The following is a 19466-nucleotide window of genomic DNA, read 5'->3' as shown; positions in this document are numbered from 1 at the left end:
ATTAATTCGAAGCTCTGATATATAATAATTATAACACTAAGCTTTTTTGAATGATTTCTAAGTTTTTACAGAATCATTATAAAAAAATTCCCGATTCCCGGGAATCAAAAAACGTCGGGAAATTAAAAACCCTAGTTGTGTATTAGACTTATATTTTTGTTTGTTACAAACATCAGCACAAACACATTATACCCTTCCCACTATGGTGGTGTAGGGTATAAAAATTAACTTAAACTGCGGATATTTTGTAAATCCAACAGAGATTTGTCATCGAGAATGTTTAAAATTCAAATGTTTTTATTTAGATTTGATTAGATTTAGTGTTAAATATTATAAACAAAATATCTAATCGAATGTTATTTTCCATTTTGCGCAAATAGTCGATAATCAAACTTTTCAAATTTACAGATGTGAAAAATCAAGATTTTACAACATAGATCGAAAACTCTCCTGACCAAGACCTAACTCAGTTGTCATAAACCTAGTGGTGAGAATGTATTAGTAATAAAAAACTATTTGAAAACAAAAACAACACTCGTATGTGTTATTTTTTTGGAGTAATTTGTTTGTTTTCTAGCATCGGCTCGAACATTCATTCTACGCCTACTTTATAAATAAGGCATGTCTAATTAAAGAACTACTACGTTTTTTGATTCACAATCAAGCTAAACAGTTCACCACTACTATTTTTTTGACCACTACTGTTTGTAGATTCCTCAAAATATTTTATTTTATTAACAACTGTTTATGGGCTGATTTAATAACAACAGGCCACCAGCAAAGTTCTATTTTTTTTCTTGTTTTAATACAGATAACAAATTTTAGTGACAATTTTAAATTTTATTTTTTTTTTGCTAAAAAAAAACATAACATAACAAAAAAGTTTAGAATGAATATTATCTCGGCAAATTTCTAAATGTATTTCGGAAATTTTCGTGTAAAATATGGACACGTAAATACAATTAGAATTTCGAAAATATAAACAATTAACACAGTGATGTGTTTAATTTCCATTGAAATCGTTTAAACCGTGACAGTTGCAAAAGAAACACGTAAGAAATAGTCGGTCAAGCCCGACCATCTATTAAGATTTCAATATTTTTTGTTCGTAAGTGATCTATGACCAATTATGTACTGATCGTCTTGAAATTTGTTTCTCACCAAAGCATTAAATTCCACAAAAAACTAATAATGGCCCTACCAAAATCCTTTTATAACTGTTATTTTGAGTGCTTTATTTTTCATCACAAAATGTTAATCATAATTTGGATTTTTTGATTATGTGCTCTCTAATCACAACGCGTAATAACATTTTGTCATAACGTGCTATAACACTAATAAATAGAGACTAATCGGATCAATTTATCTCTTGATAACCATTTTGAAGTATATCATGACATTAATTTATCCAGTATAGACGCAGTTTTAAAGCAGAAATAAAAATTACGATAATATGAAGGTGGCAGATGTCCAGAAACGTCTCGTTCAAATTTATGTCTGACGTTTTGCTTAAATTTGCTTTTATCTCTAAGTCAGGCATCACTGAAAGCTCCAAAAAGACATGAAGAACTACGTGCTTTCGTCGCGTGAGCAGGTGTTTGATGTCCAAAAAATAATAACAGCCTGCTTGCCCTTAAAAGATCATGGCAATGACCGACGTATACTTTATCAATCCAAAACCAGTTTAGTTTTCACTTGGGCAGATGTTATAGAACAGAACGAAAGTAGAATAAACACAATCACAACGGATATTCGCTTTCATTGTGTTTACACACTTTATATTAAAACAGGCGCTGATCCAGGAGGGTGAAAAAAGTCTACATACAGCCTGTTTTTAATTCAGTTTCTCATTATTTCATTCTTCCCGGAAGTATTTAGCGCCTCAGTAAAGTTTATTATAGTTGTGGCTATTTCTGGCGGCTCTTCGTTTACATTAGACTTGCGAAATTGCAATAGTATTATCAAATAGGTGGCAATATTTGCCAAAATCTAAAAATAAACAATTTCGAATTTCGTGTTGATCCATATTTTGTTACGTGTTACGAGTATAACTTACCTTCATTAATGATTTCAAATTCACTGTAAAATAACCATTTGCTCTTATGGTCATGGGATTTTGTAGAATTTGCATTATAAAACTTTGCAGTAAAGAATTATAGGATTCGTTAAATTTGGATGTTGAAGAGGAGGTTTTCAGCAAGCGTTTCAGGGAGATTAAGATCAAATTACACTGTAAAGTAAACAAAATTCCTGTAATAAAATCTAAAAAAATTTAAAATTTTGTGAAATAATAAAATTGATATGCCCCGCAAATAAGTCTGCTTTTACACAGGGCAAGTTTTCTTGCCGCAAGTCTTAGTTTATAGGAAAGAGTGGCAAGATGAAAGAAGAAGGGTACACTCTTGCTTGTACTTGCAAGTCTCTTCAATTTTCTTTTGTTTTCTCATTTTCACTATGGCGTCTTTAGGGTTTAACATACAAAATTCAACACAGACTTGTTGTATGTAAACAGACGAGCAAGTTTAAAAGGGAATCGAAGAGACTTGCTTCAAGTAAACTTGCTGTGTGTAAATGCAGACTAAGTCTTTCAAATATGTACCTTTAAATCAGAGCTTCCAATTAATTGATTTATTCAATTTAAGCTTAATTCACTAAAATCTTATAATAATGAAATCTTATAATAAAACAAGTAAGACAGCTATTAACCAAATTATACTTTAAAATAAAATTTTTAAATATTTTTAGGTAAACAAAATTTATTGTTTTTTTATTTTCGAAATTGTTTTTAAATTTATTTAAAATTTTTTTTTTTCCAAATTTTTTAAAATTTTTTTTATTTTAATTTATTGAAAAAAAAATTTATGACAAAAAAATATTTTTGGTGAAAAAAAATTCGGATTAAAAAATAATTTTCCCGATTTTGACCCATTGTAGGTCCAACTTACTTTAGCCTTATATACGGCTAAAGTAAATAAAGGTAAAGGTTTTTGAAATATCTATCATTGGATATCCATATTGTCTATATTAATGACTAAGTAATCCAGATATAGATCAAAAATAGGACAAAAATCGAGTTATCTCGGCTTTTCCTTATATCTCAGCCATTTATGGACCGATTTTGTCGATTTTAAGTCATTTGGGGGCTACGGAAAGTTGATTTCAACATACAGACGGATATGGTTATATCGACTTCGCTATCTATAATGATCCAGAATATATATACTTTGTGGGGTCGCAAATAAAATATGTAGAAATTACAAACGCAGTGACAAACTTTTATATACCCTTGCCACTCATAGTGAAGGGCATAGACAACAACTAGATAGGTAACTGAGAGCCAAAAACCTAAGTCTGTTGTCGGAAACCTAATTCATGAGAATGTATTGCATGTATTTTGTTTTTGTATCTCCTGTTTGTGTGAAAAGAGAGTAATATTTTACTCTCTCCTTCCGTTCTATGCGTTTTTTCTTTGGTGAAGGGTAATAAATTCTAACATTTATGTAGAAAATCAAGTGTATAATTTGTAATTGCTATAAAAATCCTTTGTATAACAGTAGTTTCTATAGAAAATCTTTAGTATAACAGTATTTTCTATATAAAATATTGTGTATAACAGTTATACACAATATTTTCTATAGAAAATCATCAGTATAACAAATTTTTGTATAGCTGCACTTTCTATAGAAAAAAAGTATTTTTCTATATAAAATCTTCAGTATAACAGTATTTACTATAGAAAATATTGTGTATAGCTGTATTTTATATATAAAATTATGTGTATAACAGTATTTTCCATAGAAAATCTTCAGTATAAAAGTATTTTTCTATATAAAATCTTCAGTATAACAGTATTTACTATAGAAAATATTGTATATAGCAGTATTTTCTATACAAAATCATGTGTATAACAGAATTTACTATAAAAAATCTTAAGTATAACAGTATTTTTCTGTAGAAAATATTTTGTATAGCTGTATTTTATGTAGAAAATTATGTGTATAACAGTATTTTCTATAAAAAATGTTCAGTATAATAGTATTTTTCTATATAAAACCTTCACTATAACAGTACTTACTATAGAAAATATTGTATATAGCAGTATTTTCTATAGAAAATCATGTGTATAACATAATTTACTATAGAAAATCTTTAGTATAACAGTATTTTTCTATATAAAACCTTCAGTATAACAGTATTTACTATAGAAAATCATGTATAACAGTATTTTTCTATAGAAAATCTGCATATAACAGAATTTACTATAAAAAATCTTCAGTATAACAGTATTTTTCTGTAGAAAATATTTTGTATAGCTGTATTTTATATAGAAAATTATGTGTATAACAGTATTTTCTATAAAAAATCTTCAGTATATCAGTATTTTTCTATATAAAACCTTCAGTATAACAGTATTTACTATAGAAGATATTGTATATAGCAGAATTTTCTATAGCAAATCATGTGTATAACAGAATTTACTATAGAAAATATTTTGTGTAGTTGTATTTTATATAGAAAATTATGTATATTACAGAATTTTCTATAGAAAATCATCAGTATAACAGTATTTTTCTATATAATTCTTGTCTATAGTTGTATTTTCTACAGAAAATCTTCAGTATAACAGTATTTTTCTATATAAAATCTTCAGAATAACAGTATTTACTATAGAAAATATTGTACATAGCAGTATTTTCTATAGAAAATCATGTGTATAACAGAATTTACTATAGAAAATACTTTGTATAGCTGTATTTTATATAGAAATATATGTATAACAGTATTTACTATAAAAAATCTTCAGTATAACAGTATTTTTCTATATAAAACCTTCATTATAACAGTACTTACTATAGAAAATCATGTGTATAACATAATTTACTGTAGAAAATCTTCAGCTTAACAGTATTTTTCTATAGAAAATATTTTGTATAGCTGTATTTTATACAGAAAATTATGTGTATAACAGTATTTTCTATAGAAAATCTTCAACATAACAGTATTTACTATAGCAAATATTGTGTATAGCAGTATTTTCTATAGAAAATCATGTATAACAGTAATTTTCTATAGAAAATCATGCATATAACAGAATTTACTATAAAAAATCTTCAGTATAACAGTATTTTTCTGTAGAAAATATTTTGTAAAGCTGCATTTCATATAGAAAATTATGTGTATAACAGTATTTTCTATAGAAAATCTTCAGTATAACAGTATTTTTCTAGAAAATATTATGTATAGCAGTTTTTTCTATAGAAAATCATGTATAACAGTATTTCTCTATAGAAAATTATGTGTTTAACAGTATTTTCTATAAAAAATCTTCAGTATAACAGTATAACAATATTCTATCTAAAATCTTGTCTATAGTTGTATTTTCTACAGAAAATCTTCAGTATAACAATATTTACTATAGAAAATATTTTGTGTAGATGTATTTTCTACAGAAAATCTTCAGTATAATAGTATTTACTATAGAAAATTTTATGTAAAGTAGTATATTATATAGAAAATCTTCAGTATAGCAGTATATTTTCTATATAAAATTTTGTATAACTCCTCTTTCGTACCTGATTCTCGCACTGTTCGGCCGTGTAACACATCACAAATAATATGACATACAATGCTATCAATGTTGCACACGTTATATAATTATAATACGATTCATAATATTCGTTTAATGTTAGAAATGTCCAATACATATTGATGATAATATCCAGCACCACCACCGTATATATGCTGGCCAATGAATGGCCATACAGATCATTGTATTTGTCATGCAAGGCATAGATTTCCTGATAAATACTTTTTAAATTTTGCAAATACTCAAATGATTCCAAATGCTTATAGTCAATATCCAATAAATGATAGTTCCTATCGATCTTACAGGAAATCAAAGCTCTCAATTTAACATTGAATAACTCCATGTAATAAACAATATAATCCAATAAAAATATTAGCTGTATGCCACGACTTCTGAGTATAATAATGGCCATTAGGGCGTACCAAAAGTAACCATTATAGGTTTTTATAGCTATAATAATAATGGACGCTACTAAACTACCGTGCACTGCCACAATGAGCAGCGAGTATTTTCGCCTTTGACGCTGACGTATTTTCGCCGTACAGAGTTGTATGTGCAAGAGATGTTTCATGAGGAACTGAACTCTATTGTAAGTGTTCATTAATTCATAATATTTGCCATATGTAAACATTGTTTCCAGCAGCATTGAGATCACTACAAAAATTTGCACAACAAACACCATTATGCTGACCAGATTCGATACTATGAAATTATCTAGGAATGGCAAAAAAAATACAACGTACAAGGTTGCTATCAAATTGGCAACAATTAACGTCACTGTGTAAATTTGTTGCCAACGATTGTTACTATTACAATTGCAATTACGATTGCGATGAGTTTGGGTATGAAGATGAGAATGAAATGGTTGGAGGAGGTTATGGTGGTGGTGGTGCTGCTTAAATGTCTGTAGATAGTGTTTTGGTTGCCCACTTGGCTTCACATATGGCACTAGGCCAAATATTGCACCGTATTTAAGAAATTTTGTGTGTAACTCGTTTGCCATTATAGTAAATAAGATGACGTCGGCGACTAACTGCTGCTGACTGCTGTTGGCTGCTTGATGTCTTTGTAAGTTACTACTGGTTGTTATTGAAATGTTTCCTTTTTTCGCATAGTCCTTTTGATAACTCGCATCAATACATTTTAAATTGCACTTGTCAGCAGATAATCATGTTTAGACAATTGATGTTAAGTAATTTATTAATTTTATTTTTAAATTAATATGAAGCAAGCAGGTTTATAATGACTTAATAAGGTACTAACTATGTTATTTCGTTCAAAAGGTAACTACATAGTTATAAGTAAAGACTTTATCCAGTAGGTAGTTTTTTCCACATACCGGCTAATGAACTAGAAGTACCATTAGTTCTCCTTATGTTTGCTTCTAACTTCTCTATGATGCACATGAGCTATCTTTTATGACGATAAGTTTAATAATTTAAATAATTAACAAGTAAGAGAGCTGTATTCGGCTGTGCCGAATCTAACAAATTACACTATGCAACAAATGAAGACTTTTGGAAAAACACAAGATCATGACAGTATAGGTTCGACTCTACTGCCAAAGTGTAGTAACACCCTGTACTCAGTTTGTTCATTTTGGTGACCGATTTTTTTTTATGGGCCCCCAAAGTTTCTGAAAAAAAGTGGGGCCTCTAAAAAAGGTGTCATCAGTTTTTGGTTAACAGCTAATTCAAACTTTGTGATACGGCTTAACTTTATATGGCAATAATATAGCTAAGAGTCCGCCAAATAAATTTTGTAAAAATTTTTTTTCCAAAAAATAGCTTTTTCGTGCACTTTTGTTGAAAAAATATAGGAAGAAAATTTTTTTTTTTACTTTTTTTAGAATAACTTCCAGGGACTCCTAATTTTTCAATAATAATATTTTGCAAAGTTGTAGCTACGGTAAATCTGAATAACTCTTGTGAACATATTAATGCAATCCGAACATATCTAGGCATTCTAAATAGCTGTCAAAAATCACTTTGTAGCATAAAATTTTTATTATTTTTACTATTTTTTGACTCTAAAACAAAAATTTTTTGTTAAAAATTTATGTTCGAGTGTATACTTCTCTATTGTGCTGGAATAATGAAGAATGGGCAAATCATTATCGTTATGATCTGGGCGCATCACTTTATCCAATCTTGATCACGCAAGACCGGCTTGATGCAAGATATGAAAAAACATTAAAATTTTTGAAAGTGGGCATGGTTTGTGGAGCTTCTGAAGAGTAAATATAAGCTTTTTATATAAGTTTTTGATATCGGTGGAAACCTTATGACTTGTAGATTGACATTTTAGTGAAATTAATTAATTTTGTGTTTTTCGGACGTATTTTACCTTAAAAACTAACAATATTATAAAATGGTGATTTTCCATCAAGAAAAATAAAAACTTTGAATTAATGAAAAATTTTAACAGTTACAGATATCACAATAAAATTTGGAGATAATATAGATCTAAATGTTTTTAAGTCAATGGCATCACCAATGTTGCAATTCTTTGTTTTCAAACATCGAAATTCCTAAAACGGGGAAAATGTGTTCCAAAAACTGATTTTTTTTTGAAAATAGCCCACTTTGACGTTATTTACAGTATGATAGTAAAAACGTTATGCATGAAAATAAACAACATATAGGGCTATACAAATATGTCGAGTTTCTGAGGATCGGTGCTTTGCGTTTTTGGAATTTTATACTCAAACCTAAAATTTTTTTTCAAAATTAGCCAAGTTTGGATAGGGCTGGGGGATACAATGTCCGCTTAAATTAGTCAAATTTTACTTTATATGTTTTTGCGTTAAGTTCTCTTTCCAAATCATAAAAAAATGTATATAGCCACGAAGAAAATTTGTTTTTTATAAAAGAAAACATATTGGGACTTTTTTGGGAAAAAACTTAAAAAACACACGCATACAAAGTTGAAATGTATAAAAAGAAGCTTCAACTTTGGATGCGTGTAACTTTTTATAGGGACGAATTAATTGTTATAAGGTTTATTTTGTTTTCTTTAGAATTTTATCGCAAATATACGTCATATATAAAAAACAAATTTCGACCTTTCGTAGGCCCATCATATATAAAATACAAAAAAAATATCGAGCAAAATTTAAAAAAAAAATAAACCTAAATATCTCTTGAACTAAAAGCGATAACCTACACATAAAAACATATTTTTGTAGGCCTTCTCAAGGACTATCTATATTTTTAATTTCAGCTCATTTGGATAACAAATGGCTTTTTGGCGATTTTTTTTTAAATGTGTGACATTGAGGGTCCACTCACTGATCCCCATTCCGAACACCTCAGCTGAATAAATAATACAGCACAACATAGAAGTGTGGACTTGATCATACTATTTTAACAAAAAATCTTTGTTTTAGAGTCAAAAAATAGTAAAAACGTAAATTGTTAAGGTACAAAGTGATTTCTATGTGCTATTTAGAGTGAGTAGACACGTTCAGAATGCATTGATATGTTCTCAAGAGCTGTTCATCTTTACCGTAGCTACAACTTTGCTGAGTATTGTTAGTGAAAAATTAGGAGACCCTGGAAGTTATTCTAAAAAAAGTAAAAAAAAAAATTTGTCTTCCTTTATTTTTTCAACATAAGTGCACGAAAAAGCTATTTTTTTGAAAAAAATTTTAACAAAATTTATTTGGCGGACTATTAGCTATATCATTGCCATATAAAGTTAAGCCGTATCACAAAGTCTGAATTAGCTGTTAACTAAAAACTGATGACACCTTTTTTAGAGGCCTCACTGATTTTCAGAAACTTTGGGGGCCCATAAAAAAAAATCGGTCACCAAAATGGACAAACTGAGTACAGGGTTTTACTACACTTTGGTAGTAGAGTCGAACCTATATAGTCATGATCGTGTATTTTTTTCACTGTTGCACTGTGTTATGCTTCAAAATACAAATTTAAAATTTTTAAATTTTTGCAGTTTTTTTAAATTTATAAAAAAAAAATTTCTAAATTTTTCAGTTTTTTTATATTTAGCGAAAAAAAACTTTTGCTGAAAAAAAAATCGGGTTAAAAAATATTTTTTCCGCCCATTGTAGGTCCAACTTACGTCGTTACAAAGGTCTTTGAAATATCTATCCATAGATATCGATATTGTCTATATTAATGACTTAGAAATCTAGATATAGGTCAAAAATCGAGGTTGTCCTGGTTTTTTCCTTATATCTCAGCCATTTGTGGACCGATTTTGCTGATTTTAAATAGCAAATTTCTCGAAAGCATGTCTGATAGAATTATTGAAGAATTGGATCCCGAAGATATCTGGGGTCTTCAGAAAATTTCAACAGACAGACGGACATGGCTTAATCGACTCCGCTATCTATAAGGATCCAGAATATATGTATATACTTTATAGGGTCGGAAATGAAAAATGTAGAAATTACAAACGGAATGACAAACTTATATATATCCTTCTCACGAAGGTGAAGGGTATAAAAAAGTACAATTGGCAGAAAAAGTACCAATTTCTCTTTTCTCATTTTCAAGTTTGAATTTTCAAAATAAATACTACATTTTGTTTAAATTTTTTTGGGATATAGATTTTGTCTCAAACAATTAAAATCTGTATTCATATTTTAAAAAAGTACCAAACCGATTACCCGTATTTGTCCTAATCTACTCTTTCACACTCGAGTTCCAAATAACACCCTGTTAGTTAATTTTGGTATGATTGCAGAAACCCAATGTGTAAAATTTTATTAAAATTGGCTTGTTAATTTCGAATAAAATGTGTTTTCCCGTTTTTACCCTTATTTGGTACGTTTTTGTCCCCATTGGAAATAATTTGTTGTCTTGGGAACTATTGGAGATATCGTAACGAAATTTCATATGGTTGGAGCTGAGGTGTTTTTGAATTGATTTGTAGTTGTTCAGCTTTGTAGGTGAAATGGGCGGCGCCTAAAAGTTGATCACCTCGGATTACACATTTTTTTTAAAATCTCCAAAATTCCATTTATGATCCGAATGATCTGAAATGTAAAATATAAATAGTCCTTGAGAATATCTACAAATATATTTTTACATGTTTAAGTTATCTCTTTTAGTTCAAGAGATTTTTCGGTTTATTTTTTGCTCGACCTTTTTTTCGTTTTTTAGATATGGAGAGCTTACGGAGGGTCGAATTTTTGTTAATCACCCCTATCGCGAATCAATATTTCACATGAAATATGTTCCCTTTTCCCATTTTTCTTTCATAAACTTTATTCACGTGAAAAAATTCCCCATGTTGTGAAATTTTTAGATGGAATTTTGTAAACAATAAACAGCTGTTACTAACAAAATCAACTATTGTGATTGAAAAGTTTAGGGGAATATCACGATAGCAATTTTCCCTTCGAGGGAAATGAATATTTCATGGGAACATAAATTTCACATGTTTTTCACGATAGGGGTGAATATCATCTATATTTGCGATAAACTTTTGAATAAATTTATCTCGTCCCTATAAAAAGTAACATGCATCCAAATTTGGACCATGTAAAAAGGGCCTTCTATTTTCCGTTTTTTATCTTTTATAAAAAAAAATTTCTTCTGGGCTAAACAATTTTTATATGATCCGAAAAGCGAACTAAATTCGATTGCGACGAAAGTAAAATTTGGCTCACTTAAGCGGACATAGTCCCCCCCAGACCTATCCAAACTTGGCCAATTTTTTAAAAAAAATTTAGGTTTGAGTAAAAATTTCTAAAAAACGCAAAATACCGATTCTCGAAAAGCTCCATATTTGTATAGCCCTATATGTTATTTAAATACAAAACAAAGCCTTTTAATTATCACACGATAAATAACGTTATAGTGGGCACTTTTCTAAAAAAAATCACAGTTTTTGGAACAAATTTTTCGCCATTTTAGGAATTTCGGTATTTGAAAATAAAATATCTAAATTATAATGCCATTGATTTAAATACAATTAAATCTATACAAATTTTGTTGTGATATCTCTTTACCCTTAAAATTTTACATTAATTTAAATTTTATATTTTTGCTGATGAAAAATCACCATATTATAATTTTTTTTAGTTTTTATTTATAAATTTTTTTTTTTGAAATTATTTAATTTTACTAAAATATCAAACTTTAAGTCTTATGATTTTCACCAATATCAAATACTTATATAAAAAGCCTATATTTTAGCTTTAGAAGCACCACAAATCTTGGGACCTTTGAAAAATTTTAAGGTTTTTTCATATATTCTAGGCAAAATCCGTTGTTACCCCTTTTTGGTACTTTTTTTATCCCCATTGTAATGATAAAAATTTTATTTATATAAAATATCATTATCGTATAGACAAACATATTTTATGAAAAAGTACCAAAAATTAGTAAAATTTTTAGCCATTAATTTTTCGAATTTCAAAAAAGTACCAAACTTTTATCTGTTATTTTTTAATAAGTAACTAATTCGATTTGATATATATATTTCTATATTTAAAGGTTTAAGAGATACATGGGGTAGCAATAACGTACCAAATTACAAAGGTTCGAATTTCAATATAGTACCAATCACCTGTCTGCTAATTTTTTATGTAGATAAAGATGCTTTTGAATTTTTTTATCCATATCTAGTTTAGAAGATTATTAGGTTACCGAATTTATCACCTAAAGTTCTAAATTTCCAAAAATACCTTTGTGGTGGATCTACATAGGGAGAGGGGAACGTATAGTATATATAGATTATTGTATGATACGAAACGTTATTAAAAAGTGTTTATCTACAGGGTAGATGAACTTGACTAGTTCTGGGCCTGTTTTCTACCCTTTGCATCAAGAAGCACCACAACGTTTAGTACTATTGTCACAAAATTCCCGCATGTAAATTTTTACTTATTTTAAGAAATGCTATCTCTTAAAAAATGTTGTGAATCCCAAAAGTTGACCTTTAAAGATGCATTCAAATGGTGAATTACAGAGAACTGTGTTTTTTTTCTTATAATTATTAGGATTTCATATTTATATATTATTAAATGATTAAATAAATTTCAAAACAAGACAATTGGAAATAACTCCATGTCTATACCTGATAATTTTTTTATTATGATAAACGTCAAGATAAACAAGTAAGAGTGCTATATTCGGCTATGCCGAATCTTATATACCCTTCACCTTTGTTGTGGATGCATTATTATTTTTTATAATTAGTATATAGGTATGTATTGCCAACTTTCAGCGTACAGCATCCTAAATTTATCAAGAACACAAAAAACAACAACAACGCCAAACGAAACAGAACACCAAAAGAAAAAACAAAAACAAAATACGCAAGGCAATGAAACCAACACACATCCAAACATACGTTTAATTGTATAAAAAACAACAACAACGCCAAAAGAAACAAAACACAAAAAAAAAAAACAAAATACGCAAAGCTTGCACATCCAAACATACGTTTTGTTGTTTTTTTTTTCAAAAAAACCAACACACAACCAAACAAACGTTTAGTTGTATAAAAAACAACAACAACGCCAAAAGAAACAAAACACAAAAAAAAACAAAATACGCAAAGCTTGCGTAAAAACCATACGTTTTGTTGTTTTTTTGTCAAAGCATGCAATACATTGTGTTTTTTGATGAAATTTTCAGAGGTTGTCTCGGATTTTTGCTCATATCTCCGTTATTTATGGACGGATTTTGCTGATTTTAAATAGCAAAATTCTCGAAAGTATGTCTGACAGAATTGTTGAAGATTTGGATCCCGGAGATATCTGGGGCCTTCAGAAAATTGATTTCAACAGACAGACAGACAGACAGACAGACAGACAGACAGACAGACAGACAGACAGACAGACAGACAGACAGACAGACAGACAGACAGACAGACAGACAGACAGACAGACAGACAGACAGACAGACAGACGGACGGACATGGCTTAATCGACTCCGCTATCTATAAGGATCCAGAATATATATACTTTATAGGGTCGGAAATGAAAAATGTAGAAATTACAAACGGAATGACAAACTTATACAGTGGTGGTCAGGAATTTAAGACAAAAATTGTTTGCTAAATTCCACGTGATTGTCAATTATTTTTTCAAATATTTCCACAAATATGTATGAATGAGGACTGTTTTAACACAAAAGTGTATTTTATTCGACTGTGTCAATTCATACATATTCACCACGAACACATAAAATTTTTCTACAACTTGACCAAAAATTTTTTTTTTTAAATAAACATATTTTCTCACATTTATATCATTATATTTTTATTTATATCATTATATTTTTATTATTATAAAATATTCTGACCAAATTTCGTATTTTTAGTTCCATTAGTTTCGGTCGTATCATGCTATTAACAGCGGATGTTCGCTGAGGTGGGTCAACGTGTTTCCACATATCTTTGTCCATATATGTTTTACCGATTTTTCCAAACATTTTTCAGAAACTAGAAACATTAATAATAAATTTCATACCCTTAGAGGTCCTTTTATTTTGGCTCTATCGCACTTAAAATACAGTTGATGAAAAAAATTCATTTGGTGGCCACCACTGTATATACCCTTCTCACGAAGCTGAAGGGTATAAAAATTATCAGGTATACAGCCCAATTATGAATAAAAATTCCCCGGAAGTTTTTTCCCTTTTCCCATTTTTATACCCTTCACCTTCGTGAGAAGGGTATATATAAGTTTGTCATTCCGTTTGTAATTTCTACATTTTTCATTTCCGACCCTATAAAGTATATATATTCTGGATCCTTATAGATAGCGGAGTCGATTAAGCCATATCCGTCTGTCTGTTTGTCTGTTGAAATCAATTTTCTGAAGACCCCAGATATCTTCGGGATCCAAATCTTCAATAATTCTGTCAGACATGCTTTCGAGAAGTTTGCTATTTAAAATCAGCAAAATCGGTCCATAAATAACGGAGATATGAGCAAAAAACCGGGACAACCTCTATTTTTGACCTATTTTTGATCTATATCTGGATTACTAAGTCATTAATATAGACAATATGGATATCTAATGATAGATATTTCAAAGTCCATTGCAACGATGTACATAAGGCTATAGTAAGTTGGACCTACAATGGGTCAAAATCGGGAAAAATATTTTTTAACCCGAATTTTTTTTTCATCAAAAAATTTCTTTGTCATACATTTTTTTTCCAAAAAAAAAATTTTAAAACTAAAAAAAAAAATTTTTAAAAAATTTGGAAAAACTTTTTTTTAAAAAAAATTTAAAAAACAATTAAAAAAAATTAAATTTTGTTACCTAAAAAATTTATTTTAAAGTATAATTTGGTGAAGGGTATATAAGATTCGGCACAGCCGAATATAGCTCTCTTACTTGTTTTTTATTCAAATTCAATGAATTATTTTTTATTAATTGATGCTGATAGTCTCCTTTTATTACTATTGTTACGAAATTGTACATGAATTCAAATATAACGATTTTAAGGGCTGATTTAAAAGTAGCATAATGCTTTCAAATAACAGTGCTGTAATAGCAAACTGTAACATATCTGTGGGCATTATTAAATAAAAGCTTTCAGTTGATTTGAACGTAAGTTGGCAACGCTGTATTCGAATTCGAATATTCAGTTAAAGAACATTGTAGAAAGTACACCACAGATGGCGTATGTATTAGTAAGATCTAGAATATTCGAATTTTGACAGTTAAAGAACAATCTAGAGTGCAGATGGCAGTGTTATAAATAGTGGCAGAGGTTGCAGTCGTGAGTTTAGTTTATCAGAGACGCTATTTGAATAAACATCAACCGAGTGCCTTAAAGTGTGCTGTATTTTTCAAGTGAATTCGTGTACATTATAAAGTATCTGTATTTCTGAGAATTTATAAACGTGTATAAAAAAAACATTGAGTGACTATTTAATTCTGTTGTTGTACATTTTAAATAAATAAAGAGTTGTTACAATTTTCAAACTACTAAACGGCTTTTATTTGCAATCAAAGGAAATAAACCAAACGTTTTGAAAAGGTTAAAACGTAACACTATTACTGCTTCGTTATGACAAAATTGTTAGTGCTTTTGCTTAGACAACATTGTCTTGACAACAAACGTCATTAATTGTTATGATAAATATTTGTCAAGTATAGACAGGGGGTTACATTTTCGATCTTAAATAATTTAAAAAAAAGTATTGAATAACTGTAAAAATAACAAATTTTCTATAAAAATCTGTAGTTCAAAAATTATAAAACAAAGTTATTTAAGTGTTAAAAAATATTAAAGGTAATTTGCTACTTACTACTTGTTATTAATTTCTGTTTTGAATACAAGATAAATTTATTAATGTAACATTTATAGAATGTTGCATTATCTCTGTTTATATTAAATTTTATTTCAAATCAATTTCAAAAACCATTATTATTATTCGTATCTTTAAAATGTCGTACGTCTATAAACATATTTTTCAATTGCTTTTGTTTTAAGTATATTTTTTTTATATTTTTACTTTTTACTGATTAAATAGATTATCTCGTAAACAAAATATGTGCTTGTTGTGTATTTGAATAATTTTTTTTTAAAGAAAATAATTTTGAAATCGTATAAATACCCATGATTAAATGGATTTGAGTTTAATTATAAGTTTCTGTTCAATAAGAACAATTCAAAGCAAACAAACAAAAGAGAAATAAATAAAATTGTGAAATAAAAAAGTTAAATTATACAATATTTAAGTGAAATTTAAAATATTTAATGAAAAACTAAACACAAATTTAAGTTTAATATTAAAGAAATTCAAAAATAAAAACAAAATGAATGTAAGTAAATATTAAAAGTTAAAAAAATTTAATTAAAATTTTAATAAATTGCAAAATATTGTTCAATTCAAAACTGTTTTAAAAGTCTTTCCTTTTAAATAAAATATTATATTAAAATCCAACATTATCCATTTTGTTTTGATTCCCAGAGCGCTTTGAGAATTGCCATAATCGGTCAAAGTAATTTTGCCGCTGATGTTTTGACGTTACTGCTGGAGAAACGCTACAATATTGTGGGTGTATTCACCATAGCTAATAAGGGAAATCGTGAAGATATTCTAGCAACTACAGCTGCTCAACACAATATACCGGTATTCAAATTTTTAACATGGCGTCGCAAAGGTGTTGCCATACCCGAAGTTTTAGAACAATACCGATCAGTGCAAGCTAATCTTAATGTTTTGCCCTTCTGCTCCCAATTCATACCCATGGAGGTAATAGATGGTGCCGCCTTAGGTAGCATTTGTTATCATCCCTCCATTTTGCCACGTCACAGAGGTGCTAGTGCCATTTCCTGGACTCTGATAGAAGGTGATGAGGTGGCTGGTTTTACCATATTTTGGGCTGATGATGGTTTGGATACCGGACCAATTTTATTGCAAAAACAATGTAATGTAGAGCCCATAGATACCTTAGATACGTTGTACAAACGTTTTCTATATCCCGAGGGTATAAAATCCATGGCTTATGCTGTGGATTTGGTGGCACAGGGCAAGGCTCCCAAGATAACACAAACTGAAGTGGGTGCTTCATATGATCCGGCCATGTTTAAGCAAGAAAATCAATATATTAATTTGAATCAAAAAGCTGAGAGAATTTGGAATTTCATAAGGGCCATGGACTCAGTGCCTGGAGCCTTAGCTACCGTAATAAATGAGGATAATACCGAGGAGAATATTAGATTATTTGGTGCCCATATATATGAAGACATACCCGTCAAACAGGATCAAGCTATAAGACTTAAAGGTTTGTCCACACCGGCCTATATACACGAACGTGGTTTATTATTACAGGGCACTGATCATAAATTTGTTAATGTACGTCGCTTGAAAAAGGGCTCTAAAATGATTAATGCCTGCGATTGGTTTAAACAATCTCAAGCTCCCCAAATTACCAACTTCACGGAGGATGAATTGTCCAAAAAAGAAATTTTAAGCAACATTTGGTTGTCCATATTAAAATGTCCCATTGAAGCTGATACGGACTTCTTTGCGGCCGGTGCTGGTTCCATGGATGTGGTTAGATTGGTGGAGGAATGTAAGGATGCTTTCGATGTGCCGCTGGAAAATGAACAGGTTTTCATGGCTCCTGTATTCGAGGAGTTTTACTATGAAATTGTTAAGGCCCTGAGACAGGGTTCTTCGGCAGACAATATAAAGGTGCACTACGATGGCTTTGTTTTAAAAGCCAATAAACGTGAAATTCCCATAGCCACCCAGCTGTTTATCGATGGCCAGTTTGTGGATGCTGAAAATCGCAAGACTCTGGATATTATTAATCCCGCCAGTGAAGAAGTCATTTGCAAGGTTGCTTGCGCTTCTCGTAATGATGTTGATAAGGCAGTACAAGCTGCCCACCAGGCTTTCTATGGTTCTTGGCGTCAAATATCGGCCCGGCAAAGAGGGCAACTTATGCTTAAATTGGCCGATTTGATGGAAGAGCAAAAGGAAGAATTGGCCACCATAGAATCGGTGGACTCAGGAGCTGTTTACACTTTGGCCTTAAAGACTCACATAGGTATGTCCATAGATGCTTGGCGTTACTTTGCCGGCTGGTGTGATAAGATACAAGGCTCCACCATACCCGTTAATCCCGCCAGACCCAATAATGTATTGACTTTCACCAAAAAAGAAGCCATAGGGTAAGTTTTCCTAACTCTTTTCCTTTTTTTAACTTATTAATTTTATTTTGTAATCTTTACAGAGTGGTGGGTTTGGTTACTCCTTGGAATTATCCCTTGATGATGTTGTCTTGGAAAATGGCAGCTTGCATAGCAGCTGGCAATACCTGCTTAATTAAGCCGGCCCAAACCTGTCCCTTAACAGCCTTAAAGTTTGCTGAACTCACTGTAAAAGCTGGCTTTCCTCCAGGTGTTATAAATGTGGTAACTGGTACTGGCTCTGGAGCTGGCCAGGCCATAGCTGATCATCAGTTAATAAGAAAATTAGGCTTCACCGGCTCTACAGGCATTGGCAAAGTGGTAATGCGTTCTTGTGCCGAATCGAATTTGAAAAAATGTTCCATGGAATTGGGTGGCAAAAGCCCTCTAGTGATATTTGCTGATTGTGATTTTGAAAAGGCGGTTAAACATGTAAGATCTCTTAAATTTTGGAAATCTGAGAAAAATAAAAATAACTTTCTTGTTCAAATTTACAGGGTATGTCCTCGGTTTTCTTTAATAAAGGCGAAAATTGCATAGCAGCTGGCCGCATCTTTGTAGAGGACACCATACATGATGAATTTGTACGTAGAGTGGTCAAAGATATACGCTCCATGACCATTGGAGATCCTCTCAATCGCTCCACAGCTCATGGCCCTCAAAATCATCGTGCCCATTACGAAAAACTCATTGAATTCTGTAATATAGGTGTAAAAGAGGGTGCCACTTTAGTGTATGGTGGCAAACCCGTAGCCAACATGAAGGGCTACTACTTTGAACCCACCGTCTTTACAGACGTTGAGGATCATATGTATATAGCTCAGGAGGAATCGTTTGGTCCCATTATGATCATTACGAAATTCCATGGCAGCGATGTGGAATCTGTAATGAAACGAGCCAATCGCTCGGAATATGGTTTGGCCAGCGGTGTATTTACTAAGGACATTAGCAAGGCACTGTCATTTGCCGAGAATATTGAAGCCGGCACTGTGTTTGTGAATGTGTACAATAAGACTGATGTGGCAGCTCCATTTGGTGGCTTTAAACAAAGTGGTTTTGGCAAAGATTTGGGACAAGAAGCCCTAAATGAATATCTCAAGACTAAATGTGTTACAATAGAATTTTAGATTTACATAATTTGTACCTAGAAACTAGTGTATTTTAAGTTAGGTTTAAGTATTTATAAGGATTTGAAAAAAAATAATAATAAAAAAGTAAATGTAACATTTAACTAAAAA

At 30.3% G+C, this 19466-nt stretch overlaps 2 protein-coding genes across 2 annotated transcripts; one reads left to right on the top strand and one right to left on the bottom strand.

Annotated features, from left to right (window-relative positions):
* Nucleotides 1–2324: 2324 nt before the first annotated feature.
* On the bottom strand, nt 2325–6218 carry Gr39b (Gustatory receptor 39b). The gene is made up of 2 exons (XM_065500426.1): nt 5574–6218; nt 2325–2354 (listed from the first exon to the last, which is right to left on the bottom strand). Exons 1-2 carry the CDS (start codon nt 6216–6218, stop codon nt 2325–2327), a joined length of 675 nt encoding a protein of 224 aa, XP_065356498.1.
* A 9991-nt stretch (nt 6219–16209) lies between these two features.
* Nucleotides 16210–19466, top strand: LOC135952283 (cytosolic 10-formyltetrahydrofolate dehydrogenase). The gene is made up of 4 exons (XM_065502152.1): nt 16210–16349; nt 16499–18210; nt 18273–18660; nt 18726–19466. The coding sequence occupies exons 1-4, from the start codon at nt 16344–16346 to the stop codon at nt 19353–19355; spliced, it is 2736 nt and encodes a 911-aa protein (XP_065358224.1). The 5' UTR covers nt 16210–16343; the 3' UTR covers nt 19356–19466.

This window comes from Calliphora vicina, chromosome 2 (genome assembly GCF_958450345.1).
Source record: "Calliphora vicina chromosome 2, idCalVici1.1, whole genome shotgun sequence".
Taxonomy (NCBI): domain Eukaryota; kingdom Metazoa; phylum Arthropoda; class Insecta; order Diptera; family Calliphoridae; genus Calliphora; species Calliphora vicina.
This window is presented reverse-complemented; position numbering and strand designations above follow the sequence as displayed.

Coding starts and splice junctions, on each gene's coding strand:
- Gr39b (XM_065500426.1), bottom strand. CDS start 6,218: ATGTTTACATATGGCAAATATTATGAATTAATGAACACTTACAATAGA. Junction 2,355..5,573: donor CCGAACAGTGCGAGAATCAG/GTACGAAAGAGG, acceptor CTATAAACTAAG/ACTTGCGGCAAGAAAACTTG.
- LOC135952283 (XM_065502152.1), top strand. Junction 18,211..18,272: donor ACCAAAAAAGAAGCCATAGG/GTAAGTTTTCCT, acceptor TAATCTTTACAG/AGTGGTGGGTTTGGTTACTC. Junction 18,661..18,725: donor TTGAAAAGGCGGTTAAACAT/GTAAGATCTCTT, acceptor TCAAATTTACAG/GGTATGTCCTCGGTTTTCTT.